Raw genomic sequence first — 25,169 nt, forward strand, 5'->3', positions numbered from 1 at the left:
TATGTTTTAAGTATTGGGATATTTTCAGTTTGGTGCATAGTATTGCTAAAGAAAAAAATTATCCGCTGCGAATATTGCATAATGTTAGATGCATGTTAGGATTATTGCATCTTATATGTCATGAACGGGGGCAGGTAACCTTGTGTTGCATGTCTCGACGCTTCAAATGTCCGTCCGATCCCAAACGGAATTTGGGGGCGTCACACAGCACACACTCTATTTTCTCTCTGCTGCACTTCTCTATATCCTCACTTCTCTGAGCTCTCTCCTATTTATAGGAGAAAGCCGCCTACAATCTTTTTTTTTTTTTCGGTGCAGTGATTTATGCAAGAGTTGAGGCGTCACTTGCTGCAGACACTGTGTGTGTCTGCCAGTGGCGCCTAACATGTTAAGGAAGGAAACGGTGCATGATTCACTGTTCACCGTTTTTGTCTCCACTCATAACAATCTCCCACTTGGAGACAAATGAGTCTACATATCTTCATAGCAACTATCATAGCAACTTCAAGTCATGCCTTTAAGTACGGAGGCCAACTGAAGCTACACACAGCTTCAGTTTGTCAACAGTAACTACTTTTGTGAACATGTCTGCTGGGTTCTCTGTTCCTCGAATCTTCTCAAGTATCAGCTGTCCACTATCAAGAAGAGATCGGATAAAATGGTATCGCAATTGTATGTGTTTTGTTCTGGAATGAAAGGCTGGATTCTCTGTTCCTCGAATCTTCTCAAGTATCAGCTGTCCACTATCGAGAAGAGATCGGATAAAATGGTATCGCAATTGTATGTGTTTTGTTCTGGAATGAAAGGCTGGATTCTTTGCAAGAAAAATAGCACTCTGACTATCACTGTGCAGAATGCCTTTTTCATTCTTCTTTCCCAATTCCTCCAAGAATGACTGCAACCAAACCATTTCCTTCCCTGTTTCAGTTATAGCAACGTATTCCGCTTCTGTAGTTGAGAGAGCAACAATCTTCTGTAATTTAGAAGCCCACGATACAGTTGTACCACCCAGCGTATACACAAATCCAGTAGTACTTTTTCTGCTGTCAACGTCACCTGCTAAATCAGCATCTACATATCCCTGTAGTTTTAAACCTGCTTTTGTAAAGCATAGTGACGTATCTGAAGAGCCTTGTAGATATCTTAAAGTCCACTTGACTGCTTTCCAATGCTGCTTTCCTGGATTACTCATGTACTTGCTCACAGCTCCCACTGCTTGTGCAATATCTGGCCTAGTACAAACCATGGTGTACATAAGACTACCAATAGCAGATGCATAGGGTATTCTGTTCATGCATTCTTGCTCTTCCTCCATCTTTGGCGACTGATCCTTAGTTAGTTGAAAGTGACTAGCTAAGGGTGTGCTTACTGGTTTCGCCTTGTCCATGTTAAACCTTCTGAGCACCTTCTTCACATACTCCTCCTGCGAGAGCTTGAGAGTATCATTAGACTTGTCTCTAATAATTCTCATACCAAGGATTTGTTTTGCAACACCCAAATCCTTCATCTCAAACTGTTTTGACAACTGCTTCTTCAGTTCATTGATCTCCTCGATGCTTGACCCTGCAATGAGCATATCATCCACATACAACAGTAGGATAATATAAGAGTTGTCAAAGTTCTTCATATAGCAACAATGGTCAGCCTGTAGTCTTGTAAATCCATTACTGCACATGAAGTTGTCAAACTTCCGGTACCATTGTCGTGGAGCTTGTTTTAGGCTATACAAGCTCTTCTTCAGTTTGCAAAGTAGATTCTCTTTTCCCTTCACTGAGAATCCTTGTGGCTGGTGCATATAGATGTTTTCCTCCAAATCACTATGAAGGAATGCAGTCTTCACATCTAACTGCTCAAGATGTAGATTCTCTGCAGCCACAATTGCCAACACTAGCCTGATCGTTGTCAATTTTACAACTGAAGAGAAAATGTTTGTGTAGTCGACACCTTCCTTTTGTTGAAACCCCTTCACGACCATTCTGGCTTTGTAGCGCTTGCTACCATTGTGTTCTTCTTTAATTCTGTACACCCATTTATTGTGCAAAGTCTTCTTGCCTTTTGGAAGCTTAGTTAGCTCCCATGTCTGATTTGACATCAATGACTCCATCTCATCTTGCATGGCTTTCTCCCACTTGATCAAATCTTCAATTCGTAGAACTTCATCATAACTTTCTGGTTCACCACTATCTGTTAGTAAGATGTAGTATAGAGATGGTGAGAACCGCTGTGGTGGCCTAATTGTTCTTGAAGATCTTCGAATAACAGTGAGTGGTGTACGTTGTTCGATCTGTGTATCATCATTTTCTTGATCCTCGTTCTGATCAGTGTTGACTCGAGTAACATCAAAGTCAACAACCTCAAGTTTCTTTGGCTGTTCCTCAGATTCAGCTTGTGACTTAGCTTTGTACAGAATCTGCTCATTAAATATCACATTTCTACTTCTGATGATTTTGCGATTTTTATCATCTCAAAATCGATAGCCAAATTCTTCATCACCATAACCGATGAAAAAATATTTTCTAGATTTGGCTTCTAACTTGTTACGATCAGTAGAATCTATGTGAACATATGATAAACAGCCAAAAACTTTCAAATGGGAAAGATTTACCTTCTTTCCGCTCCAGACTTCCTCTGGTAGATCGAACTTTAAGGGAACTGAAGGTCCCCGATTAATCAAATAGGCTGTAGTGTTAACTGCATCAGTCCAAAAACATTCAGGCAATCCTGAATTCAGCCTCATGCTTCTGGCACGTTCGTTGAGAGTTCTGTTCATGCGTTCAGCTACGCCATTCTGCTGCGGTGTCCCGGGAATAGTCTTCTGAAATCTAATCCCATTTGCAACACAGAATTCTTTGAACCCTCCGTCGATGTACTCTCCTCCATTGTCTGACCTCAGACATTTTAACTTCAAGTCTGTTTCATTTTCAACCATGGCTCTCTACTTCTTGAAAGTATCAAATGTGTCAGATTTATTTTTCAAAAAATAAACTCATACTTTCCTGCTTGAGTCATCAATAAATGAAACATAGTACCGCGATCCTCCAAGAGAAGCGACTGGGGATGGCCCCCATAAATCTGTGTGCACCAACTCCAACTTTGTAGATTTTGGAGTTCTACCATTTTTCAGAAAACTAACTTTTTTCTGTTTCCCAAAAATGCAACCTTCACACATATCGAAATCAGTTGATTACAACTTTGGTAACTTCCCCTTGGATAATAGTACTTTCATTCCTTTCTCACTCATGTGACCAAGCCTTTGATGCCATAGATTGGCATTTGCATAAGCAATTGCAATAGTATCTCTAATACTTGAAGTCATGTATAGAGTACCTGTTTTTGTGCCTCGAGTTACTACCATAGCTCCTCTTGTTATCTTCCACGTGCCACCGATAAATAGTACCGAATGCCCATCAGCATCAAGTTGCCCTACAGAAATCAGGTTCCTCATGAGCTTAGGAACATGTCGCACCTTCTGTAGTAACCATGCACTTCCATTGGGCAGATTGATTGGTACATCTCCTATGCCTTCGATTTCCAACGCTTCACCATCTGCTAAGTACACCTTCCCGAAATCACCAGTGACATAATTCTGTATGATTTCTCGGTGTGCCGTAGTGTGGAACGAGGCTCCTGAATCTAACACCCAAGATTCAATTTGGTTGTCGACTGAAAAAAGTAAGGCATCTTGGAGATCTTCTGTTGTGGCATTAACAGAGTCATGCTCATTCTTCTTCTTTGCTTCCTTGCAATTATTTTTGAAGTGACTAATCTTGCCACAATTCCAGCACTGTATTTGTTTTTCAGACCTAGATTTACTTCTGCCTCTTCGGGACTTCGATCTGCCCCGATTTGAACTTCTACTAGCTCCTCTACCTCTCGTCTCGAGGTTTAAGGCAGAACTGGAAGTTGATGCTTCTCTTGTATCTCTTCTGCGAACTTCCTCGCTAAGAATATGGTCCCGGATATCTTGATACTTCATCTTTGTTTTGCCATAAGAATTGCTAACAGCTGTTCTCATGGCCTCCCAGCTCTTTGGCAATTGAGCTAGAGCAATCAGTGCACGTACTTCATCATCAAATTCAATCCCCACTGAAACTAATTGATTGATGATGGTGTTGAACTCATTCAGATGCTGAATAACTGGAGTTCCTTCTGCCATTCTCAAGTAGAATAGCTTGTACATCAAATGCACTTTGTTATTGGCTAATGGCTGCTCGTATATGTCTGATAGAGCTTTCATCAAGTCCGCTGTGGTCTTTTCCTTTCCCACATTGTGTGCAACTAATCTTGACAGTGTTAGTCGAATGACTCCCAACACTTGTCTATCAAGGAAATTCTAATCTTCATTGCTCATGTCATCTGGTTTTCTTCCTAGGAGTGGAAGATGTAGTTTCTTCCCATAGAGATAATCCTCTATCTGCATTCTCCAGTAGGCAAAGTCTATACCGTCAAATTTCTCGATACCAACACCTTTAGCTTCTTCTCCAGCCATAACTTTACAAATGAGTTCAAATTCAAACAAACAAAGATCACTGTTGCGTCCGAAACACTCGAATTAGCTGGAAACGAGTCCGGAATGATCCAAATATTTTGTCAGCACTATTTGATCGTCGCGATGGAACTCAAACTGGCGTGATCTAGCCCAAAATGATCTGCAACAGGTGGATGGTTCATATCCAATGTACTGAGCCGAATCTCAAACTTTCGACCTTACGGATGAGTCCGGAATCATCCAAATAGTTGGAAAGCACTATTTGATCGTCGAAATCGGACTCCGAATGGCTTAGATCTAGTCGAAAACAGATCTGAAAAATGGACGGTCCTGATCTGTCTGGCGCGTGAGATACACGCGCTGCACAGTGCGCGTGGGCAAACGCGGGGCGCGTGTAATACACGCGCTACAGTACTGTGTGCGCGTGGGGGAGAGTGAGGCGCATGTGACACACGCGCCGAACCTCTGTAGGCGCGTGTCCTTCACGCGTCTTCAACCTCTGGAGTGCGTGAGGGCGCGTGGGCGCGTGTGGTGCACGCGTCTTCAACCTCCGGAGCGCGTGGGGGAGCGTGGGTTGTAGCAGATGCACGCGCCGATCTTCTAGGGGCGCGTGTAGGCTCGTCTGACCTCCGTTTTCGATTCTGTTTACGGCAACGGATTCGTCTAGACGCGAGGAACACCGTGGAGTTGTCAAAAATTGATTTTGAACAACTTAAATTTTCAGACAGCTCGAACCAGTGCTCTGATACCAGTTGTTGGGAGCTTTTCTGACACAGACGATTCTAAATAAAGGAGGGACGAAATTTAACATGGTTTGGCAATTGCCTACGTCCACAGATGCTGTAATTTCACTATGAAAATAATTTTTACAGAAATCTCTCTCTGCTCACCCACTCTGTTTCTCTCTTCTTTCTCTCTCATACTCTGTCTGCACACACACGCAGCACACACTCTATTTTCTCTCTGCTGCACTTCTCTATATCCTCACTTCTCTGAGCTCTCTCCTATTTATAGGAGAAAGCCGCCTACAATCTTTTTTTTTTTTTGTGCAGTGATTTATGCAAGAGTTGAGGCGTCACTTGCTGCAGACACTTTGCGTGTCTGCCAGTGGCGCTTAACATGTTAAGGAAGGAAACGGTGCATGATTCACTGTTCACCATTTTTGTCTCCACTCATAACACTTTTGTCCTCCAGAGATGCCTCTTAACATCTCATCCCCTACCAAGGTGTCTGCGCAAACTTCTAGTCCCAAAATCTTCAAGTAAAAAGGCAATTATTTGATTAATGGATTACATGAACTGAGAAAATTAAAAAACCGATTGCTACATTAGTGATGATACATTTATAATATAATCTGTGACCACATTTGTCTTCTGACCTTCTATTGATGTTGCATGAATTAAATAGCAAGGACTAATTCAGATATTTGTGTACTGAGAAATCCCTATCGTTTCTCAGAACGGATTTCGGTGAATACTCAAGCATAATTCACAGCTGCAATTACATTGATATGCATGCATAGAAGGATCAGTGTAAGAAACTCTATCTTGATCCAGCCAAATGACAATATTGAAATCATCTACACCAGAGTGACTACTTTTTTTCATGTTCTCGGAAAATAGCTAAAAGTTTCAATGCTTCTCAACCCTAAAGTTTTCTTATTTTACAATACTTTGCTCACCTTCATGAAGACATCAATATCAGGATCAGGCTTGATATGGGCTTCTTTCTCTCTCCTTGACAAATTTGCTAGCCACTCTGTAGATTGTCAAAATAATATACTGTGTCAAACTTGAAAATCTAAATGTGCTGGAAAACAAAAGGAGAAAAAGCAATATATTTAGCCAACCATGACGAGATCCGACTCCTTGGCATCTTGCAAAAAAGGCCAAGTTCTCTCTTACAGTCATTTCTGGCATATGAAGATCGTGGGGACTAATATAGGCTGCCGTCCTCTGGGGCACAAACTCATGCATGCCATATCCGTTGTAAGTCACCCTCCCAGAGAACTTGAAGAAAAATAAACGTTTGCCTTTCAGTTTACGGATAAAGTTGGGATCTAAAATACAGATTTTGAATGCAGATTAACTCATGGAAGAGAACTAAAACTGCATTGAAATTTCTTCACCTTGAGATTTGGATCAAGCTTCCCAGCCAAAGCCAACAGAAGAGTGGTCTTTCCAGAACTTGGAGGACCTAAAATAAATGTTAGTCTGCCAAATTCAAATCAAATCAGAACGGCTGAGACAAAAGTAAATATAGAAATAATTCAATAATATGAATCCAATTCAAGATTAGAACAGAGCCCCGCCATCTAACCTGCAAGGCCTAATGATTCCGCTAACATCACAAAGGATAGACAGATGTTTCTTTGTACTTGGAAGTAGATGAAGATAAGTCAAGAAACCCTTCAAAAACAAAGGATAAAGCAAATTGTAAGCATACGATCTTAGCAAAGCATTAAAGAAAACAGATGTCGCAGGTTATTACCTCCACCAAATTGATAGAGTAGTTGAAAAATGAAGGCAATGCTCTGCTTCCTACATAAACATCTGCTTCGACTTTAAAATGCTTGAATCTAATTTCAAGTGTGGGAATCTAAATTCCAACTCTGAGAAATATCAAACAAGGAGAATACTCATTATAATCAAGAAGAACAAACATGAAAAACAGGAACGTGAAAAGGCCAGAAAAATTGTCTTCTTTTACTTGTCAATGCGTTCCTTGAGCTTGAACAGAAACTTCTCATCATCCACCTCGGCGTCTCTGATTAATCTTTCAACAAGATCCTTTCTTTCTTGAAGCCCAAGCTTTTTAACATCGATTTCAGAGGGCTGACCACTGGACATAGTAAACCTTTCCTCAAACGTGTGTAAGTGGGAAGTCTCTCGAGTGCAGCCCATTTCAGAGCTTCCTCGTCATCTTCTCGACGAAATGATGTTGAGAAAACTTGCACACCCTTGTCCCTCCATATGGAAGAACTGTCTACCTGAAAACTGTTTCTCACTTCGTAAAGATCTCTTCCCTCCATTACATAACACCCCACCCCCCAAAAAAAATAAAGAAACAGAAAAAAGTTCAAAAAACAATAATAATCACGGAAGTTTTCACCGATACAAGTGAAGAAGCTTATGGGCGTTTCTTTTCCTCAACAAGAGACGTTATCCTAAGCTCTTTCTGTCTCCCCTTCACTTTGTCTCACATATACATGAACAAGTAGAGATTGCCACTGACTTTTCATCAATTGCCTTTAAGTTTGGCACAGACGAGTTTCTTCACTCGTGGCTTGAAGAACGCGCGTTATACAGTTGGTGAAGATAACAATATAAATTCGTTGAATTTTATATTTTCTATTTGCAGTTCTTTTTCTCGAACATTGTGACCGTCCCACACTGAGCACAAGTAGTCCACACTAAGTACCAGTAGTCAATTAGGCAATGTCAAATTTTAGTTAAGATTTAGCTATTTTGTTTAAAAGACGTATACATCAAACTATTCAAATATAAGTATCAGTTTATAGATTTATTTTTATATAATTTTTGTATTTATAATAGTTCTTTAATTTTATTCATCACGATTTTAACTGGCTAAATCTAATTAGCCCAAATTACTGGTCATATTATTTTTTTTCAAGCCTTCGTCCCCACATCCAATTGTTCTCTTGCAATTACTTTTGAACGACGTGGTCGAAATCCTTCTCACCTTAGTGTTGTTTTGATACTTTCATCTTATTATGTATCCTAGTAATTAAAAAATTGCTTTATTTATTTATTTATTTTTAATTTCTTGCAGTTCAAAAGAAAAAAAAAAAAAAAAAAAACCCTTCAACTAGGGCTGAGCAACTGGGTACCGGACCGGGTATTCGGGTATACCCGGCCCGGAACCCATATTCCAAATCCGGGCCGGAGTCCGGCCCGGATGCACCCGGGTTATGACCCGGGCTGGAACCCGGATTGATCCGGATTTTTACACACCCGGAAATCCGGGTTCCGGCCTATACCCGGGTTTTTTTTTTTTTAAATTTAACAAAGCCTGATTATTAAATTTTTTTTAGCAAAAAAATATTGTGAATTTGATCCCATTGTCATGCACCATGCGTATGTATATATAATATGCTGGTCAATTACATTTGTTATAATATCAAAAAATTAGTTACTTCTGAGATTTCACCGTGATCATAATTTATACATGATTACAATTAATCCCGCTGCTTAATTTCTAGCTACATGCGTTAGTACTGCATGCAAGCATGTCATGCACCATGCTCCTCACGTTTCCTGAGAACCCCTCTTTTGCTTGCCTTCTCTACCTGCTAGAGTAATGGTTTTTGCTTCTTTGCAGGTTGTCAGGCTGACAGATTTTCGCGTACCAGGAGCTGATGCCAAAAATATCTTCTACTTGAGAGAAATTGATGATGCCGATAAGCTTGTAGAAGTTATTAAAGCAAAGAAGAATGCAAAGGTCGTGGTTGTTGGAGGAGGGTACATTGGCATTGAGCTTAGTGCAGCTTTGAGAATCAACAATTTTGATGTCAGCATGCTTGTTCCTGAAAGTTGGTGCAGTATGTAGTGTTTAAAGCACTATGGTGTATAATTAATTGGACAATTCAATTGATTCATTGTTGGAATTCTTTTGCAGAGCATGTTTTCCTAATTCAAGCTGTGTTTTTTGCAGTGTTTCGACTTTTCACTTCTGACATAGCTGGTTTCTAGGAGAGTTATTATGAAAAGAAAGGAGTCAAAATTATTATACACATTTCTGACATTTTGTGATTGGAATTTACCCTTGATCACAATTTTTCAATACCATACACACTTGACAGATATATAAAACTTGACTATCTTGGTCAGTAAAGGGGGCAATGTTGATGGATACCACTGCTAAACATACTACAATAGTCCAAAATGTGCACACTTGCGTGTATGGTTTTTTGCAAAACATTTGATGCACATATACGAGGCAAGAACACCCATCACAATACCAAGACAAAGTTGAAAATAATTACCGTTCTCCATTAGCAAACATTATATCGAATACAAACACGCAAATGTCAACCTGGTGTTTAAAAGAAACCATCAGAATCATATCTAGAAGTTTAAACAAAAAGCATATTACCTTAAAGGTTCCATTTAAGGAAAAGCTCCATAGCTTTCATATTTAAGCATTAAAGTATTGGACTATATCATGAAGTAAAATAGGTACACATCAAACCTTTATGCTATTCACTGTGATAAAGGTATCTTTGCTCCCTCTCCCTCGTGAAAATAGTTCTTGGAAGGACATGAGTCTGCAGCCATTCTTTCTATCAACTGCAACAACCTGAAACCAGGAAGGAACACATCCAGAATGATTAATGCTTATTTTATGATCTTTCATGTACCAGCTCAAAAATAAACCATCTAACCTTAAAATAGGATTAAAGAAAAACCACTTCATAGTCAAATGATCACATCTTTTAATAATATTTCAAGCATGGTAATATGCTAGATGCATCATTTCTTTGGAGAAGTTTGCATTGATCTTTAGATCTGGTATTTTTAATAGAGAAGAGGCTCAAGTTATATGTATTAGTCCCCTAAACAGACTGGGAACTAGAGATAAACTGATTTGGGGTCCCTCAAATAATGGAAAATTGTATAAAAAGTGTTTATCACATTTTAAATTGATAAATTGATGCAAATGCACCATCTATGCCAACAAACATCTTATATAATAGACCAACAAGTACTATTGATCCTAACTTACACGCAAATCATGCTTGGCCTCATTGAAAACTTGAGATCCAACTGGATCATTCATCACATATAGACCAAAATATTGTTATATATACATGCTTTTTCTAGAGAAAGCCGGCCATGTAATATATATATGCTTTTTCTAGAGAAAGCAGGCCATGTAAAAGAGTAAAAGATCAGTACAGATTGAATAGTCGAAATCTGATGGCATCAAAGGATTTTCTATTTCTATTTACAAGTTCGCAGCCATCTTAGAAACTTAAGACTCCATTTACTTTGGATTAGTCAGGAATGAAGTCTCTGTCTAACAAATCACACCCAAAAATAAATCACACCCAAAAACAAATCACACCCAAACAAATCACACCCACTAAAAAAACCACACAATAAACTAAAGAACCGAAATGGAAGAGTTAATCAAAAACTAACCTGATTTGTAGTGTTTCTGAGGATGACCAGATGCAAGCGACGACGGGATGACGGCGACGACTGGATGACGGCGACAACGGGATGGCGGCGACGACAGGATGAGGCTAAGGTTTCTGGAAGATTCGTTGAGAGAGAGAGAGAGAGAGAGAGAGAGAGAGAGAGAGAGAGAGAGAGAGAGAGAGAGAGAGAGAGAGAATCAGATTGGGGGGGGGGGGGATCGGGAAAGACAGGGTAATAACCCAGTGCCAAAACGGCATCGTTTGGATCGGGAAGACCCGGTTTTTAGAAACCGGGTACCGGCCCGTGTGTTTTCCGGGCCGGTGCCCGTAACCAGAACCCAGTTATCCGGGTTCCGGACCGGGCTGGAAAAAAATCCGGCCCGGTTGCCCAGCCCTACCTTCAACATGAGTCGATTTCACTAGGTAGATAATTCATTAGTGGGTTTTAATATTAAAATCTTGACCCACATACATTAAAGGAATTTTGTCAATTTGTTACCAAACTCATCCTCTTCAAGTTGTGCAGTAATAGTACGTTTTCTTCTTCTTGTACTTCCACTGTAATGAATTAAGCATACTTAATTAATTTGGTACAATTAAAGTCCTTATTCTATAATCTATAGGTGTGATTTTCCGCTACATTTTCTTTATTTTTTCTTAATTTCTTTAGATTGAATAGTCATTAGAATTAGTTGGTCCATGTTTTAAGGTTTAAATGAAAGGTAATATTAACTATTTTCCTCTCAAACTAACATTTTATTGTCAGTTATTTCCCAAAGCTTTACTAGTTTACTCAATACAATTCGTTTCCTAATTTTAAATTTTTTATTTTTATTTTTTGTAAAAAGTAAAATTATTACAACTGAATGCCTAATGAGGGTGGGCCTCAATTACCCCTCATAAGGGGCCTGCCAGGCCCACGTGGGGTGGATTTGGGCCTAAGGCTCGCATACATGTGGATCTGCTCTCGAGAGTTTAAAGAACTATAGGTACATGTTAAAAAAAATAAAACACAAAAGACTGAATTTTATTCATAATACACGTTACACGTTATCCTTTTTATTGCTTGTATTTATAATTATGGGTGAGCACCGACTTGTCTCCAGACCCTTCCTCCACTTCGTGCATTTGCGTAGTATAGAGGGAACCTCTAGGTACGTCTGTAACGCCTCAAGATGCCAGTAGAACTAGTCTTCAAAGGTAGCGAGCCTAAAATGCTAAGAAAGTTGGTATCCATTAGTTTTCATCTGGACCTTACAACTATTTGAACTTTGTAGGTAGGTCGGCACCATCGGCCTGCAACGCAACTGAGTAAATGGTTTTGAAAGTCAAAACTTCACAACTTTCTGTTGCTCATTTTCTCACCTTAATTGCTGCTATTAAATTCATCCAAGCCACTTTGCCAGCCCGTAGAGCATCTTTCTCTCTCTCTCTTTTTTTTTTTTTTTTAAGAGCCAGTATCCATACACATAATAGTTTCATTTCAATTTTATTAATAAATCTTCACTTATAATGGATAAATACTGTAATAACATCATAACACTTGAAAGTTTACATGATAAACCCTATAAGCTAACTCAAAACCAAGTGTCAAAACCAGCCAATAAAATCATAAAAACTACTTCTAACAAGCCTAAAACAACTAACCAATAATACGCAAAAGGCAAAAACAGGACAAGACCAAGGAAACAAAAAGCCACTAAGCACCTGCAAAGAGAACATGCAAACATAATAAGATCAAATTCAGTTACAGCGAAAAAAGTACCAGGGACTACGAGATGCGCAAATAAAGAAAACCAATTATGTCCATACGAAGAAGACCTTGGAGCTGGCCAGGTAAATTATCATTAAAAGACCAATCCATACTTAACCAGCTCCCATTTTGGCTAGAAAATTAGCCACCACATTACTTTTACGAAAAACGTGGGTCAAGCGATACTCCAGACAACCTAAAAGACCCTGTAAGTCCTCCTAAAAATCCTCTAAGTATCAAATATTACACTCACCCTTTGTAATCTAGCGGACAATTAGTTGAGAGTAAATCTCAATCTCAACCTGTCGAAAACCAAACTGGTGGCACCTCCTAACCCCTTCCAACAAACTTCTCAACTCAGCAAAATTATTAGACTCCGGACCCAAGAACACCGAATAAGCAAAGTGCAACTTACCAAGATTATCACGAATAACCCCCTAGCACCAACCTGCCCAGGATTCCCTAAGCTACTACCATCAGAATTAAGCTTCATCCAATCCTGTGGAGACCAACTACCTAACCACACGAACTTGCCTAGGCTTAGGAAGTAAAATTGAAATATCCAACCTTTGCAGAATAACAGTATCATGGGAAGAGAGATCCACAGTGGGGCATCTAAGATTATGTTTGTTTGTTGAACTAAATTTAACTCATCTCAACTTAAAAAAGTTACAACCATCTCAATAGGATCCACAACTCATCTCAATATCTAAACACATCTTTAAAATGTGGATGATTACCTAGTTGAAAAAGATGGTTACACACCAAAAAAGATATCTTTTCACAGTTCAAGATCTGACCCAAGATGAAGGCATTTGTTTCTCGTCAAAAGCTGCGCAAGTTTTCATCCAAATATACCATATGCATGCATGCCATTGAGCCGATCCTCGTTGACACTGCTAAAATTTGTTTGCACAACAAGTGGAGGCCGTATACTTGTTTGTTTAAGTAGTTTTTGGTTTTTTAACGGGCAATTAGATTGCATTGCTTAAGCTATAAGATCATATATGCTAGAGGTAGTGGACAAGTCAACAATCATTTCAAAACGGGAAATACAACGTAACTATTTAAAACAATTACACAAATTGTACAAAATAATTAGTCTAGTAAAATAGTTGGCGTACTTGTATATATCTTTTCTCTAACTACAATCTCCCGCTCATTGCATTATTCTTGGTTAAGGGTAGAAGAAAAATTGGTCAAAGTAAACTTGATTTTAAATAGACTTTATATACATGGGAGCTAATAAACATATTGACTATTCTTTCTTTGCTCGAAAAAGTAAATGGAAAAGTTTGAGGCTAGATGTGGGGGGGGGGGGGGGGGGGGGGGGGAGACAATGAACAAATGACAGAGATCATAGCAAATATTTGCTCCAAAAAAATATGATCAAAATCGAAGTTCAGAGCTCGAAGCTGATATGAAGTCCAACTCTGACTCCGATTAATTTTTACAAAGTAACTCTGATTCCAACTCCAAACTTTGAAATTTCTAATTCCTTCAAAATCAAAATCAAAATGGATATCGATTAAAATAAGAGCCCGCAGAAGTTTTGCCTAGCCCTAATTTCCATTTAGTAGTTAGGATAAAATAAACTATTCCCTTTGGAAATTTAACATTAAAACGGGCGCGGCATAGATGAAGGCACGTCACAAACCTCACTGACCAAAATGCGCAGAATCGACGCTAGCACAACTGTGACCGACAACGCCAAAACTCTGAAAAGGACAACAACATCGAAAGTCGGAACAAACATGGCGTATTCCCCGTTATCGTCCTCAATGTTGTTCAAACTTCACACCAACAATACAGAAAAACGACTACATCGGAGGCCGCTCGGATTATTAACCCCAACCCAAAACCAAAAATGCAAAAAAAAAAAAAAAAAAAAAAAAAAAAAAAAGGAATAGGTGGACAGCATCAGATGAGCGATCGATCAAAATTGCATCCACCAAATACAATAAGTTTTGCTTATTAAGAGCGTCTAGAATACATGCATATTGCAGTTATCTCTCTCTCTCAAAAGAAATTCTTACTTGTTATAAATTTAACATGATCTGATACAAAATAATCAATACAATCTGTCTACCGCCTTTGGAAATTAAAGACCTTGATCGAAAACGCAAAGATAAATGCAAAGAGCACGGCAAACCCAGCAACCACACCTGCCACAACTCCCACAAGTTCATGCTTGAATCCAAAATAACTTCTCACGTAATCTTCTACGGATTCTGTAGGATCACTGTCCTCAAGTAAATCCTTAATATCTCCAAATTGTGAAACCACAAGTCCATACAATGTCCAGGCAACAGGGCATGCCCAGCTGTACCATCTCCACCAAATGGGAATCCTCTGTTGTTGACCAAGTAGATAAATGAAAGGAAAAGAAGGGAGAAAAGAGAGTTAGCAAATGTTATGTATACATGTACAATTAAAAACCTACAAATCTAAAGTGGCAAATACTTACAGGTCGGGGGATTATGAATCCTGAAAACAAGTTCCAGATACCATAAAACGAGGCGGATATGATGGAAGCAATATGGTGGTTTGGTGTAGCAGCCACACTCATCATGCCGTAGAAGGTGAAGTACAACAATGTGAAAAACATGAAAAATAGGTACCAAAAGAATTTGGCTGCAGTCCATTCAAATCCTATCATTGCGTAAACTATAAGGCCATATACTGTAGATTGCACGAAAATGTATGGGATCTCAATTGCAACCTGATACAAAAGATGAAAATTGCATTAACATACCCAGTTATTGAACTATATATTATATATAAATATATATATATATATATATTAAGTGTGCAATATGTGAACCTAGTTACCTGTCCAAATGCATATGGCAAAGCAGAATACATTCCAGCAGATCTTTCTCTATAGAAGACTGTTCGTTCAACAGCCACAACAGGTTGCACAGTAGAAGCATTTTGGACGCCAAGGAAGAGAACAGCAGCATACATGGAACCCATGGCATTAGTTAAATCTCGCATCCTCTTCCTACAATAGAAAATTAAAGGAAAAATTAAAATGTAGTTGTAAACCATGAAAGTCTATATATATAATATGCATAAATACACACATGATGTGAGTGTTCTGGTAGTTACTTACGTCTTGGTGCCAAGGTCCCAGAACATTGTCCCAAATGCCAAGGCTATGAATACAGTGAAGAGAAATCTAACAGCAGTATAATATACGTTGCGCCAATAGGACAAGCGTTGTTTCCATAGGCAAGCCATGCACTGAGTCCAAAAAGACTGCGAATATTGTGTTGGGAAATAGAGATCCTTCGAACCAGGAGCAGGTTTGCTCAACTCCTTAATCAATGCTTTGTTCCTCCTGATGCACATGCCACACGATAGTAGAAAACTCAGCCATAAAAAAAATCAAAGTTCTTAACAATGACAAGGATGTCTACGTACATCGTCAAGATTGTAGATTTTCCTTTTTTTCAATAATGTGATGTAGTCAGTCATTTAACATGAACATACCTGTATAGTTCTGAGTTTTTATACACATCAGTAAAATCTACACCCAAAGCAATTTCTTCCCCTTGACTTGTAACTTCCAACATCCAAGTTGCTGGATTATAACCATCTGTAATTTTTTTTACTCCTTCGGTGCTCTAGAAGCCAGGGAAAAGGTAAAGGTATTAGGACATTTTCAACATAGAAAATAATTTATTGATCTTTGGCAGTCGGTGTTTCTGATTTCTATAGCATCCTACCTCAAAATACTGGATAAGATGGCAAGAGTGGTGACCCAATGGCCCAACATATATCTCTTGTCCTCCACGCTTCATTAGAAAAAGCTGCAATACATGTTTTATATGTCATGTTCAAATCTACAAGAGAATCGACAAATTTTCACCTGGTTTGTAGATAATTAAGAGTTCTCACCTCATCAAAAGCTTCAAATATGTCAATGCTTGGCTGATGGATTGTGCACACAACCGTTCTTCCAGTGTCCACTGTGTTCCTAACTGTTCTCATGACAATTGCGGCAGCTCTTGCATCTAGACCTGAAGTTGGTTCATCCATGAATATTATGGAGGGGTTTGCCACAAGCTCGACTGCAATAGTGAGCCTCTTGCGTTGCTCGGTAGAAAGACCATCTACACCAGGCAACCCAACAAGCGCATTCCTCAATGGGTTCAGCTCCACAAGCTCCATGACTTCCTCAATGAACATCTGCAACAATTAGATAGACTCATGAATCAGGATTTCTGCTAGTGGTATTCAAACTCATCATGGCAATTCAACCATCTTTCATCATCATATCATGCTTGAGTATTGAGAACATGCTTTGTAAACTCAATCTGAAGAACGAACAAATTACAGCTTGTAAGTGGAATTATTGAGATTAATTTTCATGGTTCAGGTTTGCAAAAACCCAAAAGCATTAATCACAATTAGGCTCCTTGTAATCACTTAAATAGCCCAGATAACCCAGGTACAGCCTAACGTGGGACTCAATGCTTGACAATGCCATGCAGTTTTGTAATCAAAGTACACACACACATGACAGTGTATAAAATTCATTGCAGTTTTGTTGTCATAGTCCGCTTCCATGCCGAGTGAAGACAAGCTCATATTTGACAACATTCAAGCAAGCTAAACTTGGGCAAGAATTTCCAGACTCCAGGCGTCAGCTCAAGCCAGATTGCCAATTCAATAAGAGAAATAGGAACAGCAAAGTGAAGGAATTGTGTTTTAAATACCGACCTTTCTTGTTTCGGAATCAACCCCAGAGGATAAGCGGAGCCATGCTGAATAGACCAAGGACTCGTACACGGTAACATGAGGAGAATGAATGTCATTTTGCTCACAGTACCCAGAAATTCGAGCAAATGTTTCTTGCTTCTTTGGGTAACCCGAAATTGTGATGTTCCCCTCTATATATCCGCCAGTTTTCCTACCAGCCAGCACATCCATCAGTGTTGTTTTACCAGCACCACTAACACCCATCAAAGCAGTGAGAACACCGGGCCTGAAAGCACCGCTCACACCCTTCAGAAGCACAAGTTTATCCTCAAGGACACCCTGCTCCTTCATTTCCTACAAGTTCAATTGAAAAAATTCAGGTCCGAGTTTCTGGGCAATACTTATTTTAAAAATCAATACAAGGAAATTCTTCTGTTCTAGAATCTTTTGTTTAAGTTACCTGTGGCATGTCAACAGAATATATAATCTCATCAAAAGTGATGGAATGTTGTTCAAATGGAAGGACCATTCCTCTTTTGCCATTACGACTGGACTCAATTGCTGATGAGGTACTTCCCCTATGACTCGAGCTGTTTTCTCTCTGTGTTAACTGTATGCCTCCCCCTGTCTGCTTGCCCTGTTCATTGCTTTCTGGTTCGTCTGATTTTGTAGACTGTGACTTCCCAAATGCTGCACAAAATTTTCATTATTTTAAACAAATATGATTTGCTTAGAACGATTAAAGTGAAAAAAGGAGGAGATACCCACGATTAAGATAAGTGAGAGCGATGGGGAAACCAATGTTGAAAAGGAAGACGAATCCAACAGTTGCACCTAAACCAATCCAATACCAATAGGCGTGGGTGGCGAAATCACTATTCTTCAGCACTGTAACTCCCAGTGTTTCGTTTGTGTTTGGGAGAACCTTTATTGTTAAATATAATCATGCGTTAGCTTTTTAATAAGAGGCAGACATCATAAATTTTCAAAAGTATAGTTCAAGAAATTACTTTTTTCCAATTGTTTCCAAGGAACTCGTTAACTACTAGTGCATTTTGCCCATACATCAAAGGTGATATCCAGTAACCCCATATCCACCATTTCTTTATATCCTCTGTAGAAGCAAGCGAACAGACCAAAGGAGCGTTATTTAATGTATATTGTAGTTAATGGGGAAAGAAAAATGGTAAACCAATTTCTCAGTTTAAAGTGTTGTTACCTTTGGCGAGGATAAAGCCACCCAAGGCAAAAAGCAAGAGGAATCCAAATGTCCCAAAGGTATTTGCAACAATCATGCTCCTTCCCAATCCTGCAATAAATCGGAATAGTCCAGAGGCCATTTGGTTCACAAGGACTAGCAACAGGTATTGCTTAAACAACCTGTAAGATGGACATTGGCAAAATATTAGGAAGCACACACGGCTAAAACATTGGCTAAATGTGCAGCAAATTCATTGTAAGTACCTTCCGACATTCGGATCAAATCCAATGACATAGTAGGTCATGAATACCCAAACAGCAACTTCTAAAAATGTTATCGGGATTTTGAGGATCCATTGAGGAATAGCATACACCCATGGGGGATAGAATAGGAGGTCCCTTTGCTTGTAAAAGACCGGAAGCTTTATAATGGTCATAGAAATCTCTGCCATTCCATTAAACATAATCATAATAATACTGAAGAACAAAGCACTGGTGTAAATTGCTCCATCAGTTGTATCATCACGTGGCATTTTCGTCCGTAGGAAGATGGTCATTGCAATCAGTGCCATAAAGAAAAGCTAAAAGCAGAGAAGAAAACCTAGTCAAGATCCCGTTTGTAGAAAATGAAAGTAACAGGAAAAAAAAAATAACACAAACTTTAAACTTACTTGTGATAACTTGAAGACATAAACAAACGAATTCCTTTTCATCAGCAAGTACTCTCTTGAAAAGGAAGCTTTTAATAGCTCCTTCTTACTAACACCATACTTTTCGGTGGTCAATGCAGCTGGGTGACTTTTTGTCTTGTCATAGGGAGTTGCAAGTTCATCTCCTATTCTTCTTCCCACATGGAATGACTGGAATGCCTCGGCGAATTCCTTAGCCGTGACAAAACTGTAAGGTTCATCTTTGCGGGCCCAATACTGCTCTTGATCTTTCCTTGACGTCACCTGTGACCAGTTTATCACAAAGAAAATAATAAACGTGAGACTCCACATTTAAGGTTCATCTCCTTTATCTACATGTCGAGCCAATTCTGCCAGCACCGCACTTTTTGGCTTGCCAAAATATTTGCAAAGCCATTAATTAGTATGAATGAGGTCAACGAAGTCTAGATTTACACTAACCTCTTGCAGAAAGTCAGCCACGCCTTTCCTGTCAGGACATTTAAAGCCCATGGATTCAAAAAACTCGAGAACGTTTTCACGGGGTCCCTGGTACACAATGTAGCCATCTGAGAGGAGAATGATATCATCGAAAAGATTGTATGTCTCTGGTGCAGGCTGCAGTAGAGAAATGACTGCTGTTCCATCGAGAATATGAACATATTGCTTGAGCGAATTCACAATTTGGAAAGTTGTAGAGCTGTCCAATCCTGTAGATATTTCGTCCATAAACAATGCCTTTGCTGGTCCGACCATCATTTCCCCTGTAATTTGGGTTACATAGATTATCAGATAGGAAACTCGTATCAGGAAAGGTGAGTTTATTTTCCATGTAACTCGTGTACCTGTTGTGACACGCTTTCTTTGTCCTCCAGAAATACCCCTCAACATTTCATCTCCAACCATGGTATCAGCACACACTTCTAAACCCAAAACCTGTAAGTTCAGGGAGAAGCAAATTAAAAAAAAAAACTTAAGGATATGATGCAAATGCTTCCAAAATCCTAATGGTCATCCACGTGCAGAACTCTATTGGAAATAAGAAAATTACCTTCAATATATAATCTGTCACCACATCAGCCTCTTGGCCTTCAGTTGTTGCTGCCTAATATATCAGAAGCCAATAAACAGAAGAAAGCCATCATCACAAACTGTAAAACTATATCATGTTTAAAAAATACCAAGATTAATGACTCTATTCAATCCAACTGTGACCGTAATTTTTGCTCATACTATGAATCATGCTAAAGATTATAGTTGCAACCATTGTTAGTCTTAATAGTACTGGAATCTTAATTTTCTTGTGAGGTCCAGAACAAGTTAAAAACTAGTTAATAAAAATCCCTCACACTAAGTTAAATGATAGAGACCTCCCAATGATGATAATTACTGGCCAATAATTTCTGTCTCACCTTCATGTAGATATCAACATCTTGATCAGGTTTGATATTTGCCTCTTTTTCTCTTCTAGACAACTCTGCTAGCATATCTGCACGTTTTAAAAATATTAGTCATTCTTTCGATTACAGATTACTCCTTGGAAAAGTTCAATTGAAGGAAAGGAGAAAATGGCCAGAGTGATGCCAAAAAGTAATAATCTAACCATAGCGTGACCCGATCCCTTGGCACCTTGCTGAGAAGGCCAAGGTTTCCCTTACAGTCATTTCTCCAATATGGAGATCATATTGACTGATATAGGCTGCAGTTCTTTGAGGCACAAACTCATTCATGTCATGGCCATTATAAGTTACCCTCCCAGAGAACTGAAATTAGAAGTTACAGTTTCCGAATTAGATATGATATTAAAAATCAAAAATAGAGTATAATAGATTTAATTATTATTATTATGTTATTAGATGATATTAATTTTTAACAAAGAATAAATTTTTGAATCTATATTTTTCAAATATTGGTTAGAATAAAATGATAATAGTTAATGAATAATAGAGAAAAGAAAGGATTGTAACTGAAATGAATTTATATTCACCTTCAGATCTGGGTCAAGCTTTCCAGCCAAAGCCAATAACAGTGTTGTCTTCCCAGAACTTGGAGGGCCCAATAGCAAAGTCATTCTGTCAAATAGATAGGCACAACATGAAACGTGGGTTCCCAGAAGTTCATTCCAAATATCGGAATCTCATGATTATAGATAAGCCTGTTATCTCACCTCTTTGGCTTGATCACTCCACTGGCATCTTTAAGGATAGACAAGTGTTTCTTCTTATTTGGTAGAATATGGGCAAAACTCAACAACCCCTGCGATGTGTAAATTCGAGAACGACTTAACAAAACACTCATAAAGAACAAAACTTTTTTAACTAAACTTATGGTGTATATGATGCAGATATATAGTTACCTCTACGATACCGACACAGAAGTTAAAGCATGAAGGCAAAGCTCTGCTTCCTACAAAAACTTCTGCATCGATATTAACGTGCTCAAATCGGACTTCGATTGCTGGAAGATCGATCCCAACTCTGAGAAAATTCCAAGAAACGAAGAAATTCTTTTAAATGATATGCGAAAAAATAAGAACATATATTCAAGGAAAGGAAAATAAGTACATATATTCAAGGAAAGGAAACAAGTTAACTCCAGTTCTCTCCCAAGAAAACTTGGGAAAAAGAATAAAACGTCAATTGGCTGAGCTCTTACCTATCTATCCGATTCCTGACCTTCAACAAAAACCTTTCATTATCCTCTTCGGCCAATTTTATCAACCTCTCGAGCAATTTCTTCCTTTCTTCAAATCCAAAATTCTGTATATTAACTTCACTGGCCTCACCTTTCGAAGTAGTTAGTATACCTTTTCTTAGGCGATCAAACGTTGGAAGTTTTTCGAGGGCAGCCCATTTAAGAGCTTCTTCGTCGTCTTCTTCTCGTGAAGACTTCGAGAAAACATCCATAGCATTATTCCTCCATCCCGACGAATTGCGTAATCGTAAACTACCTCGTAAACTAGCAGTGGCCTTGTAGATATCAGTGGAGGCATCCATTATTAGACCCCCAACAAAAGATTAATGCTGTGCCAAAACCCAGAAATATTTGTATTTTTTTCAGAAATTTACTATATGTACGATTTGCAATCCTTGTGGACAGAAGTACCAAAGAACGATGCTGCAACAACTGCAAAAACCCGCCAAAACCCAACGTGTTGTGTCTTTCTGTAGGGTTGGTTCAGCTTTATGTTCTCGTTCTAGCAATGTCGAAAATGAGAAAAGATCATCACACCTATATAGGAGTAGGGGTGGAAGGGAGAGAATCAGAGAACGGTCAAGAAAAGTTGACAACGGTCTATTTTGATGAACCGGTTAAGCGCACCGTTTCGTCCTATGCCGCCTTCGTCGGTTCCGCCATTGCTCTTTGTAATGTCACCGCGGTCACGTGACAGCAAATAGAGTTTTCTTTATATTAACGCTGATGTGGCGGGTGCCACGTCATTTTAACCCCCCACAACTGCTCGTACACGACTGCAGCAGAATTAGAAAAGTAATTAATTTTGTTTATTTATTTATATATATATACATATATATTGTCAGTCTCTATACATATTCCATCCACCAAACTGTTGAAAAGTAATTAGAGCATGGATTGACAAATGCGGTGACTATAATATAAAATAGTAAATACATCTGATTCTAGAAGAAATATAAACAAATTGCTTAATAATATTTATTTAATATCCAATAAATTAACTGTAACCACATTTTTCCAATGCGTCCGTATATTGTCTAAATTTTATTACCTAAAATTATTTTTACGTATTTTTTATATATTTTATAAATTTAATTAATCAAATTAATTATTAATATCAAAGATAATAATATATAATTAATCATATCAGATAAATATATAAAGAATATATAAAAGTTAATATATATAAAATTTTAATATATGATATTTACAGTCATAGTTATGTAAGCATCGCGTAGTCTCTTTAAAAAAAATGAATTAATACAGAATCCACATAAAAAAAAAATTAACTTTTTAATCGTGGTTCTCACTCTTTTTCAAAACGATTGCGCGATATTTACACACTCTACGATTGTATGTAATATTACTCTAAAATTTTTTGTATTCAATTAATCAACCATGCATCCCCTCCCCTCTCCTGTGCTCTTTCTATTAGCAGTATTATTTGAAAATTTTTACATTACACATCATATAAATAATATAATTTGATTTATAAAATTTAAAATCTATCTTTTAAATTAAATTATGTAATGTAAATTATGGCTGTAAAAATTTTTAAATAGAATTATTCAATATAATTTATAAATTTTATAATATTAAAATATTGTTAGTAAATAATGCATTTCCAATTTTATCAGATTATTATTATTTTTGTTTAATTTAATTTTTCGATTGAAAAAATTCAAACTTTTGAAAAACTGAAAATAGTTCAAGCTTGGGTGCCGAGATTAAAATAGTTTAAACTTTTGGTTCGGTCGTTGGTGCGGTCGGGAAGTGGAATTGCCGAAAAACATGATTTTGACTATTGACGCAAATGTGGGAAATCATGTCTTGTCTAGGGCCGGCGGCGTCTTGAGTTCCAGTCAAACGACCGAGCAGCCAATGACGAACAACGTTTCAACCTTTTTTTAATTTTATTTTTTGTTCCATTTAATTTATTTTCCGAATCAGTTTTCACAAACAAGAATAATATTAGATAATTTTTAAAAAATAAGATAAGGCGCTTATATGACAAAAAATACTTTTTTTTTTTTAAATATCTAATTATTTATCTTTTTTTAAGGGAAAAACAAAAAACGCACGTTCTCGATTTCGAGTCATAAACAAAAAGTAATATGGTCTGACTTTGACATAAACCCAAAATGTACGTATTTGAAAAGAATCAAGCGTTTCAATGGGGAGAAAAACAATACTGCTGAAATTTTCCTTGAATCATATCGGCAGTATTCATAAAAGCAAAAGACAAAAGAGAGATCAATGATGGCATCCAGCAGTGACGAAATGCGCAAATGGCTGGTGTCGATAATAAGATAATTTCCATTTATCTTATTTTAATATTTTTTTTAAATTTAAATCTTTAATATTTTTATCTCATTATTAGTTAATTATTATAATTTTTTTAAATTTAAAAAAAATATATAAAAATAATTCAATTTTTTTAAATTTTAAAACAAGAATAATATTAAAAAATTATATTATAATAATATTTTAATTTTATAATATTTTATTTAACTTTTTCTCTTTTATTTTTCAAAATTTCATAAACAATTTAACTCAAATTATTATATTACTATTGAAAAATAAACTCATTAATCTCAATTTTTAAAAATGGAAATTACATTAATTTAGTACTTGCAATTTTTAAAAGAATGCTGAAAAAAAAAAAAAAAAAGGAAAGGAGATATAGAGAGACACGGTTGTTAATTGTCTGATGGGCTTCCAGATGGAGAAAATAATAATAATAATAATAATAAAAATAGTAGTTCAATTAACGTGGTCAAGATGTTCATGCTAATTTCAGCATCCCGTGAGGTAGGAGTCACGAAAATATCCACGTTGGGGGGGCCGGGAGGGGCCGTGCGTTGTCAAACTCTCTACGAAAGAACTTTCCTCCTGACCTCTAGGATCTGAGAATCTGCACCAACTTCTTGGACTATCGTGCTTCTGGAAGGACGGACCGACGGTATTATTATATTAATAATAAAATTATCAACGTTAATAATGTGATCTACCTCTGTAGATTAATTCAATTTATAATTATTTTGGAGTAGGTGGCTTATAAACATTGGGGGTGGGGGGTATGGATATGGATGCTGATTACACTCGTTTACATCATGTTTGTAGTCCACAAGATATCCTCTTGGCAATAAGAGAAGTAGTACGGTCTATTCCAAAGGGCCACTTCATCAATGCCAGTGAATACTAATTGGGACGAAATTAGATTTTTATGAGATTTATTTATTTAAAATTTATATCTAACATTAATATTTGTATATATACTGGACGGTCCAGAATCTTTATGCTTTTGATATAGTAAACTTCTTTCCATATCTTGTCAACCATACAATAATATAAAAGAAATTAAAATATGTTATTAATGATATAGTAATGTTAGGATACAGTTTTAAAGTGTGTATAAAATTCTACACGCTTCTATTAAAAAAAATAATGTTTATTATTAAAGAAATATTTTTTTATGTAGATCTCACATTTATC

General features: G+C 37.5%; 2 protein-coding genes and 1 long non-coding RNA gene across 5 annotated transcripts; 1 reads left to right on the forward strand and 2 right to left on the reverse strand.

Annotated features, from left to right (window-relative positions):
• Positions 1–5,675: 5,675 nt before the first annotated feature.
• Positions 5,676–8,116, reverse strand: LOC122301095. The gene is made up of 5 exons (XR_006240136.1): positions 7,199–8,116; positions 6,980–7,100; positions 6,809–6,897; positions 6,618–6,702; positions 5,676–6,498 (listed from the first exon to the last, which is right to left on the reverse strand). It is a non-coding gene; the product is annotated as an uncharacterized LOC122301095 (long non-coding RNA).
• Positions 8,117–8,776: 660 nt separating this feature from the next.
• LOC122301094 (monodehydroascorbate reductase, seedling isozyme-like) lies at positions 8,777–9,250 on the forward strand. Of its 2 annotated transcripts, none has more exons than XM_043112182.1 (2): positions 8,777–9,041; positions 9,164–9,250. In XM_043112182.1, the coding sequence occupies exons 1-2, from the start codon at positions 8,810–8,812 to the stop codon at positions 9,199–9,201; spliced, it is 270 nt and encodes an 89-aa protein (XP_042968116.1). In that variant the 5' UTR covers positions 8,777–8,809; the 3' UTR covers positions 9,202–9,250. The 2 variants fall into 2 exon arrangements, with proteins under 2 accessions (XP_042968116.1, XP_042968115.1); XM_043112181.1 differs by having other exon boundaries at positions 8,777–9,050; positions 9,164–9,240.
• A 5,080-nt stretch (positions 9,251–14,330) lies between these two features.
• On the reverse strand, positions 14,331–22,200 carry LOC122301089 (pleiotropic drug resistance protein 1-like). Of its 2 annotated transcripts, XM_043112177.1 has the most exons (23): positions 21,636–22,200; positions 21,337–21,457; positions 21,148–21,236; positions 20,968–21,052; positions 20,584–20,743; positions 20,393–20,469; positions 20,032–20,085; positions 19,826–19,916; positions 19,443–19,744; positions 18,984–19,265; positions 18,577–18,893; positions 18,332–18,492; positions 18,123–18,226; positions 17,881–18,037; positions 17,573–17,802; positions 17,134–17,466; positions 16,309–16,599; positions 16,137–16,220; positions 15,901–16,034; positions 15,521–15,748; positions 15,238–15,409; positions 14,873–15,127; positions 14,331–14,757 (listed from the first exon to the last, which is right to left on the reverse strand). In XM_043112177.1, the coding sequence occupies exons 1-23, from the start codon at positions 21,974–21,976 to the stop codon at positions 14,491–14,493; spliced, it is 4,335 nt and encodes a 1,444-aa protein (XP_042968111.1). In that variant the 5' UTR covers positions 21,977–22,200; the 3' UTR covers positions 14,331–14,490. The 2 variants fall into 2 exon arrangements, with proteins under 2 accessions (XP_042968111.1, XP_042968110.1); XM_043112176.1 differs by having other exon boundaries at positions 19,443–19,916.
• Between the last annotated feature and the right edge of the window lie 2,969 nt (positions 22,201–25,169).

Source organism: Carya illinoinensis, chromosome 2, assembly GCF_018687715.1.
Source record: "Carya illinoinensis cultivar Pawnee chromosome 2, C.illinoinensisPawnee_v1, whole genome shotgun sequence".
NCBI classification, from domain to species: domain Eukaryota; kingdom Viridiplantae; phylum Streptophyta; class Magnoliopsida; order Fagales; family Juglandaceae; genus Carya; species Carya illinoinensis.